The 19270-nt window shown below is 40.3% G+C and overlaps 3 protein-coding genes across 4 annotated transcripts in view; 1 reads left to right on the top strand and 2 right to left on the bottom strand.

Moving 5' to 3' along the window:
* Window positions 1-19270, bottom strand: part of LOC119503753 (zinc finger and SCAN domain-containing protein 2-like) — a 681462-nt gene that overhangs the window by 634586 nt on the left and 27606 nt on the right.
* Window positions 274-19270, top strand: part of LOC119503763 (zinc finger protein 287-like) — a 66811-nt gene continuing 47814 nt past the window's right edge. Inside the window, exons 1-4 of one of the 2 annotated variants that reach the window (XM_037795739.1) lie at window positions 276-801; window positions 3701-4045; window positions 6664-6990; window positions 8198-8935. In XM_037795739.1, coding sequence (XP_037651667.1) covers window positions 609-801; window positions 3701-4045; window positions 6664-6990; window positions 8198-8256 — 924 coding nt within the window. In that variant the 5' untranslated portion in view covers window positions 276-608 and the 3' untranslated portion in view covers window positions 8257-8935. Of the gene's footprint in view, window positions 802-3700; window positions 4046-6663; window positions 6991-8197; window positions 8936-19270 lie in introns of those variants that run through there. The other variant, XM_037795738.1, reaches the window with a different exon arrangement.
* On the bottom strand, window positions 10895-14739 carry cart4 (cocaine- and amphetamine-regulated transcript 4). The gene is made up of 4 exons (XM_037795873.1): window positions 14571-14739; window positions 14309-14471; window positions 12395-12478; window positions 10895-11219 (listed from the first exon to the last, which is right to left on the bottom strand). Exons 2-4 carry the CDS (start codon window positions 14447-14449, stop codon window positions 11112-11114), a joined length of 333 nt encoding a protein of 110 aa, XP_037651801.1. The 5' UTR covers window positions 14450-14471; window positions 14571-14739; the 3' UTR covers window positions 10895-11111.

Here is a 19270-nt window from a genome sequence, read left to right as displayed (position 1 = left end):
AGTGGATAGAGTCTTGAAAGGGGGGAGAGAGAGAGTGGATGCGGAAAGGGCCACAGGCCGGATTCGAACCCGGGCCGCCGCGGTCAGGACCAAGCCTTAATACATGGACGCCCGCTCTACCAACTGAGCTAACCCAGGCGCCCAAAGAGTCTATTTTAATCAGTTATCTTCCTGCGTGTGTTTTTCTGAGGAAGTCTGTAATTTCAATAACACCTGTGGACTTTTATTTTGAAGGTGCCCCGGAAGCTGTATTCTTTACTGAGGCTAACTTCACACTACTTGATCAAGATAGCGTCCAGCAGCAACATGGATGTTAGCAGAGTCTCTTTGTTGTGTAGAGAAAGTGTGTGTGAGCTCCAACAGTTCTGATCCATCAGAGCCTCTGTGTGTCTGGATCAACCTGTCTGAATGGACTTTGTGCTCTTCAGCTTTTATTCTGAAGGTCTGACCTCTGACTCATCTCCCGGTAGCCTACAAAGCTACTGAAGTTAGCTTAGCATGCTAGCTGGTTAGCAACACAGCTGCTAGTCAGAGTGACCGTTTGATGGAGAGCAAACTGTGTTTCTGACGGAGTCTGATGGAGAGCAAGTTTCTGTCATTGTGGTAAAATGTGTAAAGTCCAGATGCTGAGAGCGTTGGTGAAGCAGCGACTAACTGCGGCTGCTGAAGAGATATGTGGGCTGTTTGAAAGAACGATAGCAGAGTACGAGGAGGAACTCTCTCGATCAAAAGAGGAGAACGAGCGACAACAGAAACTACTGGACGCTGTTTTACACCCTCAGCTTCAGTTACACAGAGCAGGTTGGTTCTCTCTCTGGTTCTACCAGAGCAGGTTGGTTCTCTCTCTGGTTCTACCAGGGCTGACAGCTTTTCTTGCCGTGTTCACAGTAGAGTCCATGTGAACGCCCTCTTGTCGTATTCACGACCTCGTAAGTGGAAAGTTTCTGAAAGCTCTGAGTTCACGAGTTGTGACGTGTTTTCTGACGTTGTCAGAAATGTCGGAGGCCATGGAAGTTCATTTTTCGGTGCATAATAAGTTAAATATTGTAATTTTAGTCGTATATTGTTTTTCTTCGTAATTTTATAATAGGTCTGAAGAAAATGCTGATATTCCCAACGGCCTCATGTTTCTCTTCTGTCACTGTGTCTTTGCATTTCCTGCACTTGATAGCTCGGTAGCCTCTGTGGCTTCTAGACGCCGTTGCCTAGCAGCGATGTTCTCACAACTTGACCACTTGAACGCCAAGTGGTCAAGTTGTTTACACGACTTTCCATGTTGTAAATACGAGCTCACGAGTTTCACTCGAAGGCACCATATGAGTCGGCCTTCTGTGACAACACCCACTGCAGAGGTCAGAGGTCATCATTGTATGTCATCACCCCCAGGAATGTTGTTTAACATGTTCAGCAGCCAGATTCACCGTTTTAAAGCATTTATAGTTGGAAAGCCAAGAGGTTCTGAAAAGTCGCTAATAGTCGGTTAGTGTCTGTTTCGCTGTGCGTGAACAATCGTTCGTGTAAATTTGAGTCACAGAATCCGCTTTACGTGAAGCTCAAAATGCCTTTCGTTCCCTCTAGCAAGCAGTGTTCCGGTGTTTGTGTCCGAGGAATGGAAGCGGTGATGCGCTGTAGTTGACGAGGTTCTAGGCCGTCTTGGTGCAGACTACGGATCCTCCGTGTTATTATCATAAAGTATAGACGCAGCGTAACTCTCAGCTACTCGAAAAAAAACTGTGTATGTAGTCTAACTGTCTAGCTTAGTTTGCCACGTATCTTAGGAAACTTATCAGCTGGCTGAGACAAAGCAGCTCCTCCTCCCGCTACCAGCGGTAGTTCACACCATGGATGTATAAAGAGAACTGGTTACAGCGGTGGAGGCGGGGCCCCGTTCATTCCTATGAAAGTCTCTCAGTGGCGCATGAAGACAAAATGGCTCGACTTCCGTCTTGAAAAGTATCAGGATCTTCCGGCGAGCTTCTGCATCCTTTGGGCCCATGGAGCAGGCGCAGAAGCATCCGCTCTGTCACGGGGTCACAGCCGTCACGCTGTCATCACAGTCTGGGTCTCAATCATATGAACGGAGGAAGGGAAATAACTCTGGATTCAGCTATTAGTGCATTTTACAACTTTTAGGACCTAACGATTTAAATAAGGGCTATTAGAGTGTTCGTACTGGGAAGTTGATTCACCTCAAAATAAATTATTATAGTTACAGACGTCTCTTTCCCAATGTAAGTCGATGGGAAAAAGTCCTTTTGGGCTCAATGGCATCACGTGACGGACACAGAAGTTGTAGTACCGCCGTTTGGTCACTACGAAAGTTGGGATCAACGACCGGCGCTCCTCCTGGGGGCTTGGTTCAGCAGAGGGAGGAGGAATACCGACGTTTGTGTTCTTCATTCTTTCTAAACTTTACTCAGTATTTTCACGTCAGGAATATGATTTATTTTATCAACATGTTAGATGTGTTTCCAGTGAGATATTAATGAGTTTATACAGTGATTTTGCTATTGTATACGTTTTCCATTGAGGTCAAGGAGAAGTGGTTAGAAAAAGACATTAGGACGTAATTTTTTTATTTTTCGACAGCAGCCTAAGTCTGTGTGTGCAGAGCTGAGAGACGGCAGCCCGGCAGTCCACTAGCGTGTTGCTCTCGCTACCAATATCAGCTGCTTAATTGCAATTAATCATGATTGTCCATAGCTCATAAACGATTAATCACACATTTTTTATCTGAGATTTGTCAAGTAGGCCGTGCTAGTTTTTCCTCTCCAAAATTTAGCACGAGTTTAGAGCGTAATTTAGCCTCCTTTGCGACAGTCTAGTATGACACTGTTGGTACCAATGGATTCATTAGGTTTTCTAGTTTCATATCATGCCGGTATCAGTATCTAGTGTGATTGCCGACAGTGGCAGCGAGCAGCTCCCGTCAAGTAGCTGCTGAGCTTACAGTGAGTAGAGGGAGTCTCTCAACTGCCGACAGAGCGCCACCGGGACTGTGGTGCCTACCTGACGGATGCCGCTTGCCCGCCACAGACGGCGGTCAAGTGAGATGCTGTTTGCAAAAAACCCGGTCAAGCCAGCCGCTGATTGAATTTTGATGCTCGACTATTCATAGTGTTACAAAGAAAGAACCATATTTCAGCACTAATTTGTCACATTTGATATATACCAAGGAAAGATATTATATTGCACAATATATACACATATATATATATACACTCCCTCCCTCCTACTTGAACTCTTTCATCCAGGTCTGCACTCCCTCCCTCCTACCTGAACTCCCTCATCCAGGTCTAAACTCCCTCCCTCCTACCTGAACTCCCTCATCCAGGTCTAAACTCCCTCCTACCTGAACTCTCTCATCCAGGTCTAAACTCCCTCCCTCCTACCTGAACTCTCTCATCCAGGTCTAAACTCCCTCCCTCCTACCTGAACTCCCTCATCCAGGTCTAAACTCCCTCCCTCCTACCTGAACTCTTTCATCCAGGTCTAAACTCCCTCCCTCCTACCTGAACTCTCTCATCCAGGTCTAAACTCCCTCCCTCCTACCTGCACTCCCTGTGTATGATCTATTAAGGTCCAGGTGTTTTTAAATTAATTAAAATGAATGAATCTATCATTGAGGTGAATAGGTGCCACATTTAAAGAGGTTACTTCTCCAAACAAAAGTGTGTCTGTACTTCCTTCTGTCCTGCAGACATCCAGCAGCTGTTGGTGGTTAAAGAAGATGTTCTCCCTGAGCAGCAGGAGTGGAGCTCCAGTCTGATTCAGGAGGACCCAGAGTCCCAACACATTAAAGAGGAACAGGAAGAACTTTGGACCAGTCAGGAGGGAGAGCAGCTTCAAGGACTGGAGGACGCTGATATCACCTATCCTGTCCCTGTGAAGAGTGAAGATGATAAAGAGGAACCTCAGTCCTCACAGTTTCATCAAAGACAAACTGAACAGATGGAAACAGAAACTGATGGAGAGGACTATGGAGGACCAGAACCAGAGACTGATCACAGTGAGGTCCCTGTCAGTGATTCCAGATGTAGTGCTGGTGAGAAAACATTTAGCTGCTCTGAGTGTCTTAAAAGATTTGCCACTAGGGGACGTCTGAACCAACACATGAAAATCCACACAGGAGAGAAACCTTTCAGCTGCTCAGTTTGTGATAAAAGATTTTTGAGTGCGGCACATCTGAAGAGTCACACGCTCGTCCACACGGGGGAGAAACGATTCAGTTGCAGTGTTTGTAACAAAAGATTTGCTTGGTGTCATCAGGTCAAAGCACATAAATGTGTTGGTTGTCAGTCCTCACAGCTTCATCAGAGTCAAGCTGATACAAGAGAGAAACCTTTCAGCTGCTCAGTTTGTAAGAAATCTTTTACACAGAGGAGAAGTGTAGGGAAACACATGATAATCCACACGGGGGAGAAACCATTCAGCTGCAGTGTTTGTAACAAAAGATTTGCCTGGCTTTATCAGGTCAAAGTGCATAAATGTGTTGGTCAAAAAACTGGGTATTTCTCCACCTGAGCGTGATGCACTTTCACTGAATTCTTTGAAAGATTGCTCGTGTTTCCGTCCCTTACATGCAAATGACTTGTTGCGCTTGTGGCAACAAGCATTAAACTGTTAAATTTGGGGATTTCAAAATAATACTTTAATGGTTTGAAATGGCTTCTCACCAAGAAGCTGCTGCTTTTCCCTCAAGTCTGTTTTGGACATCAATGTTCTCTTGAACCACACGACCACTGCTCTGATTCGGGCTGGCCATTTATCAACGGGAGTAATTTGGTGGATTTTCTGCGCTGCCAGATTCAATGTGTGTACAAAGCATCCTGTTTTTAGGAAGTTTAGCCTCTTGATGGTAACACCCATATTGGCAGCATTGTCAACAGTCACAGCCACTATCTTGCTAGGCTCTATCTCAAACTCTTTACGCTGTAAAGCTGCGCCCGCGAGCCACCTTTGCCCCGAGCCTTTCCTAGTTGACCTAGAGCCGGTCGCGGCGCACCGCCTCGTATGCGGGACTCCCCAGCCTGCCGTGTGTCGCTCACACCCTCCAGCTGGCTGTTAACGAGGGTCTTTTGGCACAGAGAAGTACCGTAGCTTCTTAAACTCTCATCTGTTGAAACGGTGCATTGACGTATTAGAACTAAATTTAATTGATAAACATTGAACAGGTATCAGTCATTGAATTTAGCTGGTCATACAGTATGTGGTCCGATTTCATTCATAAATGGTTCATCGTTATTCATTTTACTCATTTATTCATCCTTTCTTATTATTATTTTTTTCATTTATTTTTCTGTTTAGTTTAATAGTGAGTAGTTGAATAAATATTTCATTTATAAAGATCTTGATTATGTGACTTTTTTGTGTATATGAAATAGTTGGTCACTGTACACTATGCCAAGAACTCTGTTGCAACCCTGAGACTCAGTTGATTAATGTACATTTCTTAAGTTTTCCAAAATTGGGTGACATCCTAAATTGAATCTCATACTTGTATACTGAAGGAAATGTTTTCACAGTAATATAAAATAGGTAATAGAGTGGGAATTATGACCTGTATAACTTCCTAACACTAGCTTGTGTTTCCGTCCTTACATTCAAATGATTTGTTCGCTTGTGGCAACAAGTCATTGTCGGCATCGACACGAGTGAAGTGTAACCACACTTTGGAGCATTTCATTCTGTCCCGCCGTGGTCGCTGATGCTATTGTCTCTGTGTTTGAGTAAGCAGAGCTGGCTCCAAGATGAGAGACAGACATATCTCTCGTCTTCTGGATTGGGAATAGCAAAAATACGTCATAGACATCATAAATGTTTTAATCTTATTGCAAATTAGAAAAGGAGTTGGTGAGATAAAAGGTGCAATAATGTAAGAAATAGGAAATACAAGCAGAACCTCTAACGTCCGAGCTTATCAATACACCGGACTTCAATAATTCAGCCCCGGGGTCCATTCAGTACCAGTTTTCTGTATCATCCCTATCTGAGTGTGGTAAAAGATTTGGCCTCAAGAACGTCAAGAGACCTGATTATACACATGGGAGAAACCCTTAAGCTGCTCAGCGTGTGGCAAAAAAGAAAAGATTGACCAGGCAGTGACATGTCAAAAGTCATCAGTGTGTTTCTATTTACAGCAGCAGCAGTAAAACTGCTGGTTCAGATAAAACTTTCAGCGGTGATGAAACTCTGAAGCAACGCAGGGTTGAAACAGTTCTGGGGTCTCATTTTATAACCATTGCATATGCACAAAACGAGGCCTGAAAGAGGCGTTCCCACTTCTCATCTATAAAAACAAACTTGACGAGAGAATCTGACCCATGCGTAAACACATTATGGAGACGGGAAATTGGCAACGCAGATGGTGAGGTGATGACTTAAGGCCAGATGAGGAATCATTATGAGTATAACGATGCCCTTACACATTTAATTTCACATGTTTAATACGTTACTTATAGATCCACTTTATCATGAACATTAAAATCAGTAGTGATATTTGTGGTAGTGATTAAATGTGAGTCAAATTCTGCTCAATATTTTATCAGCGCTGTCTCACCATTACATTCAATTCATACAAACTACACTCGATTGTTTGCACTCATTATTTCATTAGTATTCTTGGTGGTTAGTAATGTGTCTGTACTTCCTTCTGTCCTGCAGACGTCCAGCAGCTGTTGGTGGTTAAAGAAGAGGTTCCCCCTGAGCAGCAGGAGTGGAGCTCCAGTCTGGACCAGGAGGACCCAGAGCCCCCACACTTTAAAGAGGAACAGGAGGAACTCTGGACCAGTCAGGAGGGAGAGCAGCTTCAAGGGCTGGAGGAGGCTGATATCACCAAGTTCACATTCACTCCTGTCCCTGTGAAGAGTGAAGATGATGAAGAGGAACCTCAGTCCTCACAGCTTCATCAAAGACAAACTGAACAGACAGAAACAGAAGCTGATGGAGAGGACTGTGGAGGACCAGAACCAGCGAGGAACTCAGATCCAGGTAGACATTTACAACTATCAAGTAGTGACAAGGCCTCAAAAAGTTACGAACATGAAACTAATGACGGTGATGATTGGAAGGAGACCAGAGAACCTCAGTCAGGTTTAAACTCTCTGTATAATGATGAAGTTCTTGTCAGTGATTCCAGATGTAGTGCTGGTGAGAAACCATTTAGCTGCTCTGAGTGTGGGAAAGCATTTGGCACCAGAGGATGTGTGAAGAGACACATGAGAATTCACACAGGTGAGAAGCCATTTAGTTGCTCAGTTTGTGGTAAAAGTTTTATACAAAAGGTACATCTGACATACCACATGGCACACCACACGGGGGAGAAATCATTTAGTTGCTCAGTTTGCGGTAAACATTTTATACAGAAGCGAGAGCTGATATTCCACATGCGACGTCACACGGGGGAGAAACCATTTAGCTGCTCAGTCTGTAAGAAATCTTTTGCACAGAGTGGAAATTTATATACACACATGAGAATCCACACTCGAGAGAAACTATTCAATTGCGCAGTTTGTGATCAAAGATTTTTGCAAAAATCATATCTGAAGAGACACATGGTAACTCATACAGGAGAGAAACCTTTTGGTTGCTCAGTCTGTAAGAAATCTTTTGCACAGCGTGGAAATTTACATACACACATGAAAATCCACACAGGAGAGAAACCTTTCAGCTGCTCACTGTGTGGTAAAACTTTCATTAAAAGTGGAAATCTAAAGGTACACATGAGAATCCACCATGGAGAAAATACAGCTGATGGAGAGGACTGTGGAGGACCAGAACCAGCCAGCATCTAAGATCCAGATAGACATTTGCATCCTGATACTGTTGACAAGACTGATGAGAGTAGTGATTGGAAATAGGGATTAAGTAGTCTATAAATACATCATTCAATTATTATCTATTGTGCAAAAAGTTTAATAAAACAAGAAACACTTTGAATGACCCACTTTATTTAACTCTTTGCACAATCAATGATATTTGAAGGATATATTTATAGACTACTTAATCTTTAATATTATTGTACTTAATCTTGTGCTGTTGTAGCATTTAATGTTTAAATGTTAATGTTTAATGCTTTAAATGTGATGCCATATAATTCAGACTTGTGTTGAAGCTGTAATGGAAATGTTACCATCGGTCTTTTTCACTACAGAAACTTAACATGTAGTCACTGTCACCGCCTCTGCTTTTGTTTCAGCTGTTCTCCAGTTCCTGGAGTTTTTTCTTCTACTTTTCATTTATTTGGGCGGGTTTTGATAATTTTTTGCTACTTGTTGTACCATTTGGGAGTTTTCCCTCAATAAAAAGTTCAGCCATAGTCCAATAACTCTTCCCATCCTCTCATCTGATTGGTGTGATTGAGACTGACAGGACACTGAGTTGACTGACCGATGACTGATGACCAACAAAACCAAATGTTATTTCAGTTTATTACTATTATTATTCTGTCTGAACTCTGTGATAAATGAATTGTAAAAGCTGATCTTTTAATATGAGTACAGTATGCAAGCGACAACCTCCGTGGCTTAAAAATGAAGCAAACGTGGAAGTGCAAAAGACTGCAGTTCCTCAAATGGCCACTTGAGGCTCCAAAAGCGAGTCAATCCCCATAGACCCCCATGCCCACTTTACAGCAGAAATAAACATGTTTACAGGCTGGTACAAAAAAACTGTTTTGATCTCTATAGCTAATTTACCCTTTCATTAACACTTTAAAAGGGGTGAATTTTTAACTCACCTCCCTCACATCCCTCATAGCATCAGTTATATCCGAACTGGAGAGTATTTCTTTATTGAAAGAAGAGCAAAGAACAGTACTGTTTTCACCTTCAGTTAGTTTCACCCTCATTAGTTTAATTGACAGATTGTTCATCCAATCACCTGACACTGTACTTTTAAATGCATATGATAAATAAACTTGAAACTGTGTTTGTAATGTTGGCGTGTTTTGAAGATATTGTCATACACATATCGGTCTAATAATATGGCTTGCTGTGTGGTTAAATTAACGTTACACAGCTACACAGAATAGCATACAGCCCGTTCTCTTCTATGATATAGCCAAGCATCTTATACTTGGCTACCTTGGTAGCTTCAAGCTAGGTCGGTGTGTTTCAGCAACCAGGCGTCATTCGGCCCACCTCAGCTCCATCTGCACATCACCTCCTTTTTTGATTCTCTCCCATTTTTGGATTTGTCAAAGTCATCACTGCCGAAATGGCGACAGCCGGAATGGCCCACTTTGAGCTTACAACAGTATAGTTTGTTGAAAGAATTCATAGGATAGTATGTTAAAAAAATGTATGATAAAAAGTCATAGTATAGCATGTATCAAAAATTTTATGAAAAAAGTAATAGTATAGCATGTCGAAACATTTCATGAAAAAAGTCATAGTATAGAATGTTAAAACATTTTATAAAAAAAAACCATAGTATAGTATGTCGAAAAATGTCACATAAAAAGTCATAGTCAAGTTTTTTTCATAACATTTTTCGACATACTAAACTATGACTTTTTTTGCATAAAATTTTCGACATACTATACTATGACTTTTTTTATCATAACATTTTTCAACAAACTAACTGACTTTTTTTCATAAAATTTTTCGAAATACTATACTATGACTTTTTTCGCATAAAACTTTCGACATACTATACTATAAATTTTTTTTATCATAACATTTTTTGACATACTATACTTTGACTTTTTTCCGTCAAATCTTTCGACATACTATACTATGACTTTTTTTTGTGAAATTTTTCGGAGGAGAGGAAAGAGGAGAGGAGAGGGAAGAGGAGAGGTGAGGGAAGAGAAGAGGAAAGAGGAGAGGAGGGAGAGGAGGTGAGGTAAGAGGAGAGGGAAGAGGAGGGAGAAGAGAAGAGAGGAGAGGAAAGAGGAGAGGAGAGGAGAGGGAGAGGAGAGGAAAGAGGAGAGGTGAGGGAAGAGGAGAGAGAAGAGGAGAGGAGAGGGAGAGGAGAGGGAAGAGGAGAGGAAAGAGGAGGAGAGGAAAGAGGAGAGGGAAGAGGAGAGGAAGGAGGAGAGGATAGAGGAGAGGAGAGGGAAGAGGAGAGGTGAGGGAAGAGAAGAGGAAAGAGGAGAGGAGGGAGAAGAGGTGAGGTAAGAGGAGGGAGAAGAGAGGAAAGAGGAGAGGAGAGGAGAGGGAGAGGAGAGGAAAGACGAGAGGTGAGGGAAGAGGAGAGAGAAGAGGAGAGGAGAGGGAGAGGAGAGGAAAGGAGGAGAGGGAAGAGGAGGGAGAAGAGGAGAAGGAGGAGGAGAGAGGAGAGGAAAAAGCAGGAGGAAGCAGAAACTGTGTTCGCTGTTGTGATTATCGTCTTATCTCTGATGGCAGGACGCCGCGAGCTACAGTAAATGTCATCCTGTTGATAAACTGTCAAATTAAAGGTTCTCTGAATCAGCTCGTCTCTGATTGGACGGCCTTGCTGATGAGATCACAGCTGGAGGTCGGCAGCAGAGAGGAGGACAAATGAGATAAAAAAAAATACTAGTTTTCTTCACCAGGTGAGTCAGAGCCTCACAAAAGATGAAGAATGCCAGTTATAATAGAGTAAACTAACTCCCCTTCAAAATAAAATCTACTGAATACATCTCAGAGTACTACTGTAGTACATGTACTTTAGAGCTGTAGTTACCGCGTATAATAACATTTTATTATTAACATCAATTTTATATCAGTTACACTGTTATGAATGAAACTAACTGGATATAAAGTAGTTCAAAGTACCTCGAACACTGATGCTTCAGTACTACCATTTTACTGCATGCAGCTGAGGATACTTGTGTACTCCAACTACATGAAGCTGAGAGTACCTGTGTACTTGTACTGCTGATACTACATGACTCGGTGTGTAAATCAGGAGGTGTTCGGAGCCGAGCAACTTTATGAAGAATCTTTATTTAACAAAAATAAATGAATCTGATGGACGGACACTCAAACTGTGAAACTAAGACAGAAACATGCAGAGAGACAGCAGGTGAGACAGGTGTGTGTTCTCCTGGACTTCTATCTCTGTGAGGACATTCAGCCTGGTCCTCAGTCTAAAGGTTCAGCTTTATGTCCTCACAAGTATACAAGTCCAAGGTGTGTGTGTGTTCAGTAGCAGCGCAGGAAGAAGGTGTTGCACGCCGTTCCTCTCAGGCAGTCGCACAGTCGACCGATACGAGGTCCATGTTTCATCGCACAACGCTCGCCAACATCACACTGAGAGACAGAGAGACAGACAGACAGACAGTAGTGTCACATTACACTTCTGTTCAACGAAATGTCCCTGAACGCAGCCCAGAGACTGGATGTGGTGTCACGTCATGAATAAATAATTGATAAGAGCGACGCACTGCAAAGATCATCTTTAGAACCACCAAACAATCAGGGCTTTAGTCGGGAGGAATCAGAGCCAGAATCAGCTGGATCCGACGTTACTCAAGGAAGCCGTACATCAGGATGAACCAAGCGACTGATTCATGACTGACTGACGTGATGTGTCACAATCACATCAGAGTTTCTATATAATGGACACAATGTCCTTGTTTTATTGTTGCAAATGGTCCCCATCTGAAGATATGTACTTATAATTTACAACAAATTATTTCACGGACCCCACTTTGAGGATCACTGACGTAATAAATATGTAAGGGCTGTCAAAGTTAACGTGAAAATAACACGTTAATGCAAATTTGTTTTAACGCCACTCAAACGCAATCGATCTTTCAGAGGTTTTAAAGCTAGAGTGAAGATACTGGTTCATATGAAACTAGAAAACCTAAAGAATCCACTGGTACCAACCATGTCTGTCATGGCCGTTTTAAAAAGGGGTCTCTTGACCTCTGACCTCAAGATATGTGAATGTGTGAGGGTTTTTTGTCAGAAAAAAGTCTGAAAAACGATAGAGAAAAAAAATCTGAAAAATGTCCAAAAGTTCCAAAAGTCAAAAAAATGTCAGATAAAAAAGTCAGAAAAATGTTTGAAAAAAATCTGAAAAAAGTCTGAAAAATAAGTCTGAAAATTGTTTTGTGTTGTTAATGGATTTCCAATAATAAATATATACATACATTTGCATAAAGCAGCATATTTGTCCACTCCCATGTTGATAAGAGTATTATATACTCTACAAATCTCCCTTTAAGGTACATTGAGAACAGATGAAAAATGTGCGATCAATTTGCGATCAATCGTGATTAAATATTTTAATCGATTGACAGCCCTAGAATATATTGATCAGAGTGATGACCGACTGTAAACAGTGTACGAGTCGTGTGATAATGTACAAAATAAAATGATGAAACAAACAGACTGAACGCGTTACAGTGTGATCTCTATCTGGTGTTAGAGCAGGTGTGAACGAGGCCTGACATGGTGCGATTGTCGTGTGTTCTCACCCGGGGGATGACGCTGGCCTTCTTCTCCACGGAGAGGCCGACGCCGGCGTCAGCTTCATCCAGGAAACCCTGCAGAGCTTCAGCCTGAACACACACACACACACACATACACACACACACACACACACGCACACACACACACACATACACACACACACACACACACAATGACGAGAACGTTGTTTTATTTAACCATAAAGTCTCATTTATTTCTTTTTGTTTCTCTCTGTTGAAAGAGATACCTATATAAATGAGTATAAATGACATAAACAATCATCAACACAGCCTCACTAATTAAAACAATCACAAATATTATGAAAAATAAAATAAATAAAAATACTATAATTTTTTTTACAGCTGATTCTGATATTTTCAGACTGAATGTATTAAAAGTGGACTGTTTTATTATTATTATTATTATTATTATTACTATTATTATTACTGTGGATTATAATCGGACAACTGACAGTGGAGACAAGATGTTTACGGTTTTCATTATTTGAATACATTAAGGAATAAAATTGATTTATTGAAGCAGATTGTATCTGAGACGTCACAGATATCTTGTATATGTGACGAGGCTGCAGGTGTAACTAATGAAGCTGTAAAATTAAAACTGTTTGAATATAAATTCTTGTTTCATTTAAAAATAAGTGAATTATATTATTTCTTTGTATTAGTCATTTGGTAACGTTATTAGACTTCAATTCATATTTATTAAAATAAATGAATAAATAAATAAATATGTCATTAAATATAGCAAAAATTATATTTAAAATAAATTTAGCCATTAATTAATTGATAAAATGTTACATAAATTGATATTTATGTTTATTCATATTCTACGTGTTTAACAGATAACTTTTATGTTCCAATCGAGTTTCTTCTTCTTCGTCTTCTGTATTTACAGAATTTAACCGTAACCTTCATCACCTTAATTAGTACTAACGACCTTCAACAGTTTTAATTGGACCATCTCATCACCTTAATTCCTCCATTAACTCTTACCACCTTAATTACTTCCAATCTTAAACATTTCCACCTTAATTAGTTTAAATGACATTTTCTTACAACCCGTTTTCTCTCCCAACTCGTCAAATACCGAGTCAAAACTCAGATATTTTCTGTGATTAAAGTCGTAAATTTACGAGAAAAAAACCCCAAATTCATGATTCTTTAGATTTTCTAGTTTCATATGATACCAGTATCTTCACTCTAGCTTTAAAACTGAGCCACTACAACCTAAAAATCACAATTTGCTTTAATGCGTTAAAGAAATTAGTGGCGTTAACGAGTTATTATCGTGTTAACATTGACAGCCCTGATCTTTTCAAAGTAGACTTCCAACTTCACTGGCTGAACATTTACCTTAATTAGTTACTATTTAAACCTTCAACACGTCGATTAGAATCAATCATCTTAATTGTTTGACATTTTACTCCTTTAATTAGCTTCAAATTCACCATTTCACCACGTTAATTACTTCTAATTTAAAAACATTTCCACCTTAATTAATTCCATTTCGACCATCTCTTAAAACATTTGAATTGTCTTTAAGTTATTTATTTTATTACTTCTAATTTAACCATTTTTTCATTAGTTTTAATTTAGTCATATTTATCAATTAACTAAATTAAATAAAATTATTTTTATTTGACCATCTTATTTTTTAATTATTATTGTTTAATAATTGTTTGAGCAGGTTCTTCAGTTAGTGATCAAATAACCATTTTACCACTTTAATAATAATAATATGAATATGAATATGAATATGAATACGAATAATACTTTAAACACTTTCCAACTATGACTTCATTAAACTTCATTTAAGCAATAATTAAATATTACATTTATTTAAATACACACACTATAGAAATATGATCCAGAGATCCTCTATGCAGACAGATGACTCACCAGCTCTTTGGTTGTGAGTCCGAGGACGGGCTCGTCCGGTGCTGACGGCAGCTGGTTGTCGGCCGACCTCTGACCCTGACAGAGTGATGTCAGCACGGACAGACAGACGGACAGGTAGACGGCGGCGCGCACACTCTCCATCGCAAAAAACACTTTTAAAAACCTAAAAAATTTAAAGCACAGAAAATGAGGTATTATTACAGAACTATTATTAAAAGCATTAATAATTGAATGGAGTTCAGTTCGGCGGATGTGAACTCACGATTAAATGATCCGACAGGAAAATTACAAATATTTGATTCTTCTTCTTTGGTGTCTAATTTCAGCTCTTTTTCTTTTTTTCTTCCAACAGCTTCTTTTTCTTTCTTGGTTGATGTGTATTTCTCTCGTTGTGAGCTCCTCTTCCTCTTCGTCGTCCTCCTTCTCTCTTGTCCTCGCCGTTGGTCCTCCTCCTGTATTTATACCGGTCTCCTCCTCCGGCTGTCAGATGGTATTCATGTATTCAGGACATCAGATAAAAAGCTGTGGACGTGTTTGGCTGTGATTGATGACGCGTCTGTGTGGTACATATTAAACAGGTCGATGCTGAATGTTTACAGGAAAACACCCTGCAGAGGTCAAAGGTCAGACTATGACTCACTGCAGAAGGTTAAATTAAACTCAAAGGAGCATCGTGGCTACTTTTCTTCTTTTTTTAATGACCTTTATTGATTTCTTATTACTGTGATCACAAGTTAATAATGTAAAGTCTCCAGTCATGGACCCCCAACAGTGCTCCTTTATGCCCGTGACGTGGATCACACGATCACCCAAACCACATGCCGAGCAGGTCTGCCACGCATTTGACAACATATCTATTGTCCTGATGTGTCCCCGACAAGGACGTAACCTCTTTGTGGTCATTTTGCGTCTATTTTTGGTTGTTTTGCGCCTCTTTGTGGTTGTTTTGCATCTTTTTGTGGTCATTTTGCATCTCTTAGAGGTCATTTTGCGCCTCTTTGTAGTCGTTTTGAGTCTCTTTGTGGTCGTTTTGAGCCTCTTTGTGGTCGTTTTGCGCCTCTATGGTAATTTTGCGTCTCTTTCAGGTCATTTTGTGATCATCTTGAGCCTCTTTATGGTCATTTTGTGGTTGTTTTGTGCCTTTTTATGGTCGTTTGTGTGTCCCCGACAAGAACGTAACTAGAACATAGGTTATTATCCTTTTGTTCCTCCTTTTTCTCCAGTTGCTTCTCAAATCACTGGTTTTGAATACTTGGAAAAACCCACAGAGATATATTATTATTATAACTGCATCACAGTCTGTATTGTTGTTGTTTTTTTTTCTTCTTCTTCTTTTTATTTCCGGAATTTAACTTTTTTTTTTAATCAAATAATAATTTCTATTTTTTATTAAAATGTGCTGAGCGACTCCGATCGTTCCACCTGGTTGAGAATCAACATTAACGTCACATATTGAGATGAAAACAGACCTGAAGCTCAGAGAATCGACTGATTCATTAATAGCTTCTCTCTCCACCTGCTGATTAAACTACAGATGTTAGAGGTCAGAGGTCAGAGGTGAGGCGCTGTGAGGATGTTGTTAACAGCTCTGCTGCGCCCGGCTGACCTCAGATCATTAAGGTGTTTTAATGATGACGCAGGAGGAAACTATCTGTGGCCTTTTCTTCGTGTGATTCTTCCGTCTTTCATCTCAACTCTCATTAACGGCGAAATGTCAAACGGCAGCTGCAGCGCTTCACTGACCACGGAAACCCTCGCACATACACGTCTGTAATGACAGAAGCATAAAGTCATCTAAAATTAAAATACAGTTCTGTACTTGAGTAAATGTACTTAGTTACTTGTCACAACTGGTGAAGTGAAAATAAATATTAAAGAAAAATACTGATGTTCACAATGACTTGATTCCTTTTCCTTGTTTCATTTGCAGCGTCTGACCTCAGAAAACAAACAGACCATTTTTAGTATCTACAGATAAATATTAAATTGAGGACATTGTGACAGCTGGTTTTGTTTCTGAAGAGATGTTGAATATATTTACTTTAGTTCTTAAATCCCTGACCTGCCCTTTGTTCTAGTGTTTGAATCATAGATCTGCTGTTCAGTTCTCCGTGTAAACAACAGCTGAAGATAAATGTCCAGTCGGAGACGTCAAAGAGAGACTCGACAGTCGAGGCTGAAGCTGACATCACACCGACGCTGTTTATTCAGAGAAACCAGAGAAGACGACCTCGTCCTCTTCAGTCTCTGTAACCTTTCAGCATCAGTGACCTTCAGAAGAAAAGTGATCCGCCAGGAGTTCAAACAACCACATTAAAAAAAACTTCTGGGGAGAAGTTACTGAGAATTTAATTTTATGTCCCTTTGTGGTAGTTTTGCACCTCTGTGGTCATTTAGCGCCTCTTTTTGGTCATATAGTGGTCGTTTTGCATCTCTTTTTGGTCGCTTTGTGCATCTTAATGGTCATTTTGCACCCCATTGTGGTCATTAAGCACCTCTTTTTGGTCATTTTGTGGACGTTTTGCGTTTCTTTGTGATCTTTTCATGCCTTTTTGTGGTCGTTTTGTGGTAATTTTGCGTCTCATTGTGGACGTTTTGCGTTTCTTTGTGATCTTTTCACGCCTTTTTGCGGTCATTCTGTGGTAATTTTTGCGCTTCTTTGTGGTCGTTGTGGCGTCTGTTTACAGTACACCTGTACGTCACTGCAGCCAGGTGAGAAGTTAAACCACTAACGTAAGTAGGATTTGTAAGCTTTATAGAGCTTGAATTAATCTGCTTTATGTTATTGTTAAGATGAAGATGAAGATCCTGTAATAAATATAACTTAGAGATCATTTAGCAGCAGAGAATCAGAGACAGAAATGCTCCTAAATGTCTCTGTTGAAGTGACGACTGATCAAAGTAAAAATATGAGTTTTACTTTTCATTTCTTTGAGATGAATGTTGTTAATAAATCAAACAACTAAATCTGCCGCTGTTTCTGTCGTCATATTTTTATCTATCAGAGGAGTGTTCGTCATCACAGTGATGAAGAGAGTGTGTGTGTGTGTGTGTGTGTGTGTGTGTGTGTGTGTCTGTGTGTGTGTGTATGCGTGCGTGTTATCTGCTGACAGCAGAGAGTTTCGCTGAAGGTCGCCGTCTGAAGTCAAACACATGTAAACACCATGACACATCAAACACACCTTTCATCCTCACACAGTGGTTGTCCATGTGTTTCATATTGACCCCTGTTGGCTGTAGGAGGCGCTACACCTTTTATCCTCTGGGTGGGTAACTGTGATGACATCTACAGGCTGCAGGGGGCGCTACACCTTTCATCCTCTGGGTGGGTAACTGTGATGACATCTACAGGCTGCAGGGGGCGCTACACCTTTCATCCTCTAGGTGGGTAACTGTGATGACCTCTACAGGCTGTAGGGGCATAGTTGTAGTCTTCTTCTTCTTCATGGCAATCCAACACGGCCAATTTGAATTTTATCTTTAAATATATATTTAAAAATAAGATCTTTTAATATTTATTTTTAAAAAACCTCTGGGTATAAGTTACTGCGGATTGTATTCTGTCTCTTTGTGGTTGTTTTGCGCCTCTTTGTGGTTCTTTTGCGCCTTTTTGTGTTCCTCTTTGGTCCCAAAGACAACAGTTTTACAACAGTAAAACTAAATTATTACTATTCTATTGTCATATTCTACTGAATTGACCTGTGTTGAACAATAAAATATTATAAATATAATAAGAGTTTTCAGTCCAAAATGGCGGCGGCGGCTGTTGTCGAAAAAACACCGGAGTTTCGTCTCTTTGCTTCTAAACTCTTTGCCGTGGTTCAGTGTAGATTAAAAGACATATCTTCAGATTTACCCTCATTACTGTCGACATGTCCGTCTCCTTTCTGAGTTCAGATGATAAAAACTTGAAATAAACGCCGTCCTGTGGAGGTGAGATGCTGAAACAGCTGGTGTGTTTCAGTCGGTCGTTTCCTGTCGTGCAGTTTCCTCCTGTACTGAAATAAACGTGGCGCCCGAGGCGTCCGTCACTTCCTCCTCTCTGCTCCCATCAACACCCGCTGGGAGTTGGTGACACTGACGGCGTTCGTGTTCGATAACAGACATCTCCGATCACAATCAAAACTCGCCACACGCCAACCGACACCAGAAATAAACATGTGAACCTGGAGGGCTTCCTGCCGACTCTGACGGGTCACATTTACTGTTTCTACACGGAAATATAAAGATTAATATCAGCAGCTCAAAACTCCTCAACGTTCCTCTTTAATACAGAAGTAAGAGCAGGTGATGATGCTTTCATGTTCATCCTGTGAAGGACACAACTTTACTTATTCATTTAAAGTAGGGCTGTCAATCAATTAAAGTATTTAATCACACATTTTATCTGTTCAAAATGTACCTTAAAGGGAGATCTGTCAAGAGTTTAATTATCTTATCAACATGGGAGTGGGCAAATATGCTGCCTTATGCAAATGTATGTATATATTTATTACTGGAAATCAATTAACAACACAAAACAATGACAAATATTGTCGGCTGTTGTTGCCTGTTGGGCTGCAGTTTGCCATGTTATGATTTGAGCATATTTTGTATTCTAAATGCAGTACCTGTGAGGGTTTCTGGACAATATCTGTCATCGTTTTGTGTTGTTAATTGATTTACAATAATAAATATATACAAACATTTGCATAAAGCAGAATATTTGTCCACTCCCATGTTGATAAGAGTATTAAATAGCTGACAAATCTCCCTTTAAGGTACATTTAGAACAGATAAAAAATGTGTGATTAATCGTGATTAAATACTTTAATTGATTGACAGCCCTATCCATAACATAAGTCCATAAATATGATCAAGAATCTTTTAGAAACAATCATTACAGCAACATATTGCATTCAGTATTACTGTGTGTGTTAACAACACATTCTCATCCCAACTCGTCACTCATCAATGGAATGC

The sequence above is a fragment of the Sebastes umbrosus genome, chromosome 15 (genome assembly GCF_015220745.1).
Source record: "Sebastes umbrosus isolate fSebUmb1 chromosome 15, fSebUmb1.pri, whole genome shotgun sequence".
Lineage (NCBI taxonomy): Eukaryota > Metazoa > Chordata > Actinopteri > Perciformes > Sebastidae > Sebastes > Sebastes umbrosus.
This window is presented reverse-complemented; position numbering and strand designations above follow the sequence as displayed.